Genomic DNA, 6,659 nt, shown 5'->3' with positions numbered 1-6,659 from the left:
TTCTAACATGTTTGAAGAGATCTTTATGATGTTTCAAAACATGTGTACATGTAATATATGTCCTAAATCTCCATATTTAACATTGTACTTTAAAGAAAGGAGTTACGAAAACTCTCTTACATTTTAACTGATTTTTAATATATACGACTTAAAACTCTAGTCTTTACAATGTCATCTTTTCCATGGGTGTTTCTTCAAGATTTGTCCTTCAATATTGTCTAATGTCTTGTGTGGGCTTGTTTGTTTTAAAGCGTTAGACCTTGAGATGCATGTTTTTTGCAAATGAAGTATTTGAAATACTTGGTTTGCAAATTGTCAGCTCTATCAAGTTTTGTTATCAATAAAATTAATAAAAGAGTCAATCTATGGTAAACAAATGACCTGGTTGGGTCGAACATAAGGTCTTAGTTTTTTTTTTTTTTTTTTTTTTTGGGTTCTTCCTTCCTAGCCAGGGTTCAAGATTAGGTAAGGGTTAAGGAAAATCGGACTGCTTCCACCCAACAGTTGCCCACTCCTACATTCACCCAACAAAAGCAACTTCGGTTAGATTCACCTTGCAGGTGACCTCTTTTTTTGACGAAAGCCATTGTGAATCAAGTATTTAATGACGGCCTCTGTTTTCAGAGAAATGCATATGTAGGGAAGGCGTGCCAGCTTAAGGCGAATAAAACTATTGATAATGTGTAAATTTTGTTTTGGATCTTCAACTATGACAAGGGGTGCCTACAGAGCTCTTCGTTCTTGATACATAGGAACAGCCTCTCATAAGCCATTGCCATCTTAGTTGCAGTAAACATGGCAGATGCGTAGTTCTGGCACGCTCTCCCTCTAACAGCCAACCTCTTCGGCCCTTCCTCTACGACCACTTGAAGCATCTCCAGCAAGGATCCTACATTTGGTGCAAAGGAGTGACCGAATTCGTCGTCCACAATTATGCTCCCTTTGATGCTGGGAAACCCTGTCGCCAGAATGGGCTTCCCACACATCATCGCTTCCATCAGCGTAAGATCAAGACCCTGCGGTCTCAGCGTCGGATTCACAAACACATCCAGAGAATTGTAAAAAGCTCTGAGCTTGTTGGGAGGCAGAGCGCCCAAAGCCAAGACCTGGGGCCCAAGCTCGCGGTATCGTTGCTCCCAGGGTCCCGTTCCGGCCACCATCAAATAAACTCCAGGGCGCTTTGAGATGAGCTTGGAGAAGGCTTGGTGCAGCAAGGGATGACCCTTGTCCTTGACCAACCTTCCAGAGACGCCTATAACCAGACTGGCGTTGTCGGGCACGCCATAGTGAGCGCGGAACTCCCGGCCGAGTCTCTCGTCTGGTCGAAAGGCGTCGTCGTCGATGCCGTTGAGGATGACATGTACTCTTGCCTTGGGAATCTGGTATACATCCCTTAGCATCTCGCCGCTGCTGTCACTAATGGCGACGTGATGGGCGTAGCTACGAAAGAAAAAGATTTCGGTTAAAATCTTGTGTATCCCAGTATCGTTCAAAGAGGGAGACATGGTTTCATCCGGCATACGCGCCAATTCTTGGTAGATCTTGGACTGGAAAGCCTCAAGTGCGATGCCATGCCAGGAGACAGCGAGGTTGGGCACAGAACGGGCCAACCAGTGAGGAAGAGCGACGCTCTCCGAGTGCACCACATCGAACGGCAGGCTTTTGTTCTCTGCCTCAAAGCTGGCCCACGCCTCATGGTAGTTCCACTTTCCGGGCGATTTGTCGAGGAAATGGACGTTCGGGAAAGCATCCCTGCTTGTATTAGGCATGGGAGAGCCGGAGGGAGGAGCAGAGGTGTAGACATGAACTCGGTGGCCGCGCTGGGCCAGCGCGCTGTGAAGTGTGTGCGCGTGACGCTCCATACCGCCGGGAAAAGAACTCACAGGCCATTTTCTAGAGAAAACTGCAATTTTGAGTGAGGTTGGTGGGGGTTGAGGATCAAATAAGAGGCGGTTCCAGGCGAAATCTACTTTGCGGAGGTCTCCTGACCAGAGTCTGTGGCCGCTCCAGGAGGTTGACGCATTGCAGACAGAAACGGAGGGGGGAGAGTGGAGGAGGAGAACTGGAATGGACAAGGCGATGAGGAAGAGGAGAGTGGTGTTGAGATAGGTGAGAGAAGGGAGAAAAATGTGTTTTTTTGCTTTTGCAGGCATTGTCATAAGAGATTTTGGCATTGGATTTTGAGGTTTAGTAGTATGTGTAGGGAGAGGAGAGAAGTAGGAAAATCGAGGCAGCTGAGAATGGTGGTGGACACGCAACTCAGCAAGTGCTCGGGGAGGTGCGATTCTCACTCCACCACGATCCCTTCGTGAGGTTGCTTTTTGGTGTCGGCTGCTTGTTATGCTTTCTAACCTGAATTTAGACGACCAAGTAAAAATATTCAAAAGGTGGCTTGAAGCTAGAAGAAGAGGGTGGTCAACAGGTTGAACAAGATAGAAAAAAAAATGACAAGTAAGAGGACAAAAACTTTAACTATTTAGCAAGCACTTGAGTTTATTGAATGCAAAAACCATGCAATAGAAGAGATCAAATTCATGCATGAACCATAGGAGTGAAACTAGAATATGAAGCATACATGCATGACTTTCTTTGTGTCCTTTTTTTTTTTTTTTCCTTTTAGGTTCTAGGATAGAACTTTAACACACCATGAATCATTTGCTAATTTGACTGAAAAAAATATGAAATAACTTCGAGTATGAAAGTAATTTGAAACACAATAGAACAATAGATTACTTTCTAAATAAACTCTTCAAACTCTAACTTAGGGTTTCGATGAATTAGTCGATTAACAATTCTTTCAACAAAACACGATTGAAGAAGACCTTCAAGAGGCATTTTCAAATTCCTAAGAATGATTTTTTGGCATTGCATTCAAATCAAAACATGCAAGACAACTTGAATTCATGCGCATGACATTTCAGCCTTTTGAAACTAAGAGGAAAAATCTATTTTTTTCAAGGAAGACTAGACTTGCATATGAACGAATTCATGAACTTCAAAAATATGAATTTGATCCCTCATAATTTAAGATACAAGATGAGAATTTACCTAATTAGAGAGAGACCATGCTGAGTTGATTTCAGCCCTTGTTTTTCCCCAAAAAGGCCCAACCTAGTTGCTTGGCTTGGAGATTGATTTGAAGGTTTCTAGAATCCTTGCTTTGATACCATGTTATATTCCAGGGTTTAATCCATAGGAAACTTAGTTTGAAGGAGAAGGAGAAGAAGAAGGAAGAAAAAGAAGACAGAAGAAAATGTGAGCAAAGAGAGGTCTAGAAAAAGAGTTGAAGAGAGCAAAAGCTTAGGGTTTGGAGTGAGATCTTGTATGAGCCTCCTCCCCCTCTCTTTCTTATGTATATATAAGTGGGACTTGAATGCCATAATACATATGAAAGAAAACAAACACTTAAGCTTTCAACTAATTATAGCTTATGCCATTCATCCTCACAATTACATAAGATACTTCTTAAACTTCTTCAACATGAATGAAAGCCACTACCCCTTTGTTATATTCCTCACTAGACAACCTATTTGTGGAAAAGCTTCATCCAACTTTTTTCCATTTTTGCTTTCAACTAATTATAGCTTATGCCATTCATCCTCACAATTACATAAGATACTTCTTAAACTTCTTCAACATGAATGAAAGCCACTACCCCTTTGTTATATTCCTCACTAGACAACCTATTTGTGGAAAAGCTTCATCCAACTTTTTTCCATTTTTGCTTAACACTAATATGTTACACAAACAAATTAATAATTGATAACCACTTCTCTATATGCGACATGACCCCAATTCAAATGAGGGGGCACCCAAACTATGATTCCCAGATCACATATAAATTCTCTATTCACTTGAATTCATGACAACACCTTGCCCATTTAGGACTTAGTATTAGTAAGTATTGTACAATTACAATTTAAGACATATGTCACATTTTTTTTTTGAAACATCTCTAATACTTCTCATGTTAAACGGCTATAATTTATTGATGTATACACACTATTCTCTATCGCCAAAGCACAATGCACAGTAGTCAGCAAAGTATATCATACAACATTCTAGGAATAAACAACATTATGAGTCTTGAACTGTCAATTAGGACAATTCAAGATTTTATATGAGTGTCTTAAATTTTTTTTTGTTTGGAATAATGGACATGCCAAACATTACACAAATATGAGATATACAATACAAACTCTTAAATAAATAGCGACACTCCATTCAAATAATTTAAATTAATAGCACAAAGACAAGATTTTACTAATGAAGATTTATTAGACAATGAAAAAAGCATGGCCATACCCACGTAGGTTGTGGTCCGATTAAGGTTAATATCAATCAACCCTATTTTTTCAAACCTCTAATCCTCCAAGTACACTCAAGAGTACAAGCTAAAGTTTAGTCAAGCATTTTACCTTTTATTTATATATATGAATTAGTAGTTGCCCAAAACATTATGATTTTTTCAAATTTTGTTCATATCATGCCCAACATTATTTTTATATTATATTGGACATTAATCACATATTATGCTCAAAATTACTTTCATATTATGCTTAACATTAGTTTTATATTTGGTTGGAAATTAGATGTTGTGTTCAACTTTAGTTCCATATTATGTTCAAAATTAATTTCATATTATGCTTGATATTCTATTTGTATTATGCTCATGTTTGCTTCATGTTGGCTCAATTTGTGTTTCTATTATGTTTATATATTATACTCACTTAGATTCACATAATGCTCATTTTAGGTTCAATTATGTTTACAGTATTATCAGTATTTAGCTTAACCAAACTTAAGATCCTATCACTCATCTCTCATCTCCTCCCACCCCAAGACAAATAAAATAAAATAAAAATCATCCAATAACACATAATATTAAAATAAAATTTATGTGACGATCCCATCATATTCCCCTGTCTTTCAAGAAGGCAAAAATATCCCCTCACCGCATGGACATCATTCCATAGTACTCCAAAATACAAAATTAAATTTAATGGACATACCTAAAGATACATTATACAGAAAACATATGACATTTAATAATATTTTTGAAGATTTTTTTATATTTCATTAAGTTAAAACTAAATTAAGCTAATTTTATGGCAAGTCATGATATATTACTAACTAATTAATGATTAAAATTGATTAAATAATCCATAATACAAAAAAATTAACTAACTAATTAATCCCATTAGCTAAATTATGGGTTATTAAAAATTAAAACATTAATCATTACCTAATCATTTAATTACATTATACTTACAATTAATTTTAATTTTATATTTTAGTTAGTTACATTATAATTCAATTAGTTTGATTTAATTAACTAAACTATACTTTAATTAAATGAACTAGCTAGCTACCAGTAGTTGAAGTTTAATTTAATTAAAAAAATAGTAATAATAATTAATGGGCAAGTCATCTAAGTGATCCATCGTAACAATGAATTAATATATTAGACTATTAAATAATAACAACTATACTATAATTTAATTAATTAAACTAAATTCTAATAAGATTAGCTTAATTTTTAATTAACTTACTAATTCATTAAAATTAATATTATCTAGTTGCATTATACTCTAAATAACTGTAGTTACTAGTGCCATTTAATTAAAAATAGTTTAGTTAATTACATTATAGTTAAATTAGTATAATATAATTTGATTTAACCAATTTGGTTGACTTTTAATTTAATTAATCATTATAACATTCCAATTAGCAAATTAATCATTCATATTAATTTACTTAATTTCTCCTTGGGCAGAGCTTGCCAATTGCTAGCAGAGTCAAAACCTCTAACCACAATCTTATGGTCTAACCGAACCAATCGGCTGGGTCATCCGATTTTCGTCTTAAGAACCGATAAAGGGTCTGCTTCTCAATTTTGATAACATTGGTCTTCCAAGTTATATCTATAGGCATAGGTGTTACGTGGGAGAGACAAATCCCTTCATGCATATGCCACATTTCTAAAGAGATTAAAATGGAGTTTCTAATTTTTAAAACATGTCATATGGACTATCATGGTAGGGCGTGTGAATCTCATAACTCCAGCTTTTAAAACGTTCTCATTCCGTGCCTCTTCATTTTCAACACCTACTACTCTCCTTTCCTCTAAAACTTTATAGATTCAGACATTAAATCTCTTTACTATTGATACCATTTGTGCAAGCAGCATGGTCTTGATCGGTGGAGTCTCTCTTTTTGCGTCGAGAATCTTCAACAAACAAGTCACAGTTGAAGATTGAGCACCCGTTTGGATTTGACAAATCACAGCAATGTAAATGGCTTCAAGGCTGGTTGCTTCAGATAGCAAAAGGTTTTAAAGGCATTTCTTACGAAAACGAAACGATCCAGAGCGTTTCCCTGCAATCTATTTTGACGAAATAAGACCATAAAGTAATAGTTTTCAAATGCATCGGTTGACGAGCACAAACTGCATTGGTTTGTGGGTGATATGCAGTGTTCTTGATGATGGCCGTTTCCTCGCATTGTAAAAACTATCTAGAACTCTCTCACGAAGATGGGATCTTGATCTGAAACAGTAGAGCGAAGAACATTACGTAGCTCTACTGTTTGCTTCATGAATAATTCTACCACCTGATCGATCGAGAATGATATTAGAGTGGGAGAAATCTGTTCACCAC

General features: G+C 36.6%; 1 protein-coding gene across 1 annotated transcript; it reads right to left on the bottom strand.

Annotated features, from left to right (window-relative positions):
• Positions 1-707: 707 nt before the first annotated feature.
• LOC137962213 (uncharacterized) lies at positions 708-2,153 on the bottom strand. Its single transcript, XM_068808953.1, has one exon. It carries the CDS (start codon positions 2,151-2,153, stop codon positions 708-710), a length of 1,446 nt encoding a protein of 481 aa, XP_068665054.1.
• Positions 2,154-6,659: the final 4,506 nt, after the last annotated feature.

The sequence above is a fragment of the Aristolochia californica genome, unplaced genomic scaffold, assembly GCF_029961685.1.
Source record: "Aristolochia californica isolate CCGP_79_NKW_82.1479 unplaced genomic scaffold, dmAriCali1.0.hap1 SCAF_4, whole genome shotgun sequence".
NCBI lineage: Eukaryota > Viridiplantae > Streptophyta > Magnoliopsida > Piperales > Aristolochiaceae > Aristolochia > Aristolochia californica.
Note: the sequence above shows the minus strand (reverse complement) of the source record. Positions and strands in the feature narration are given on the sequence as shown.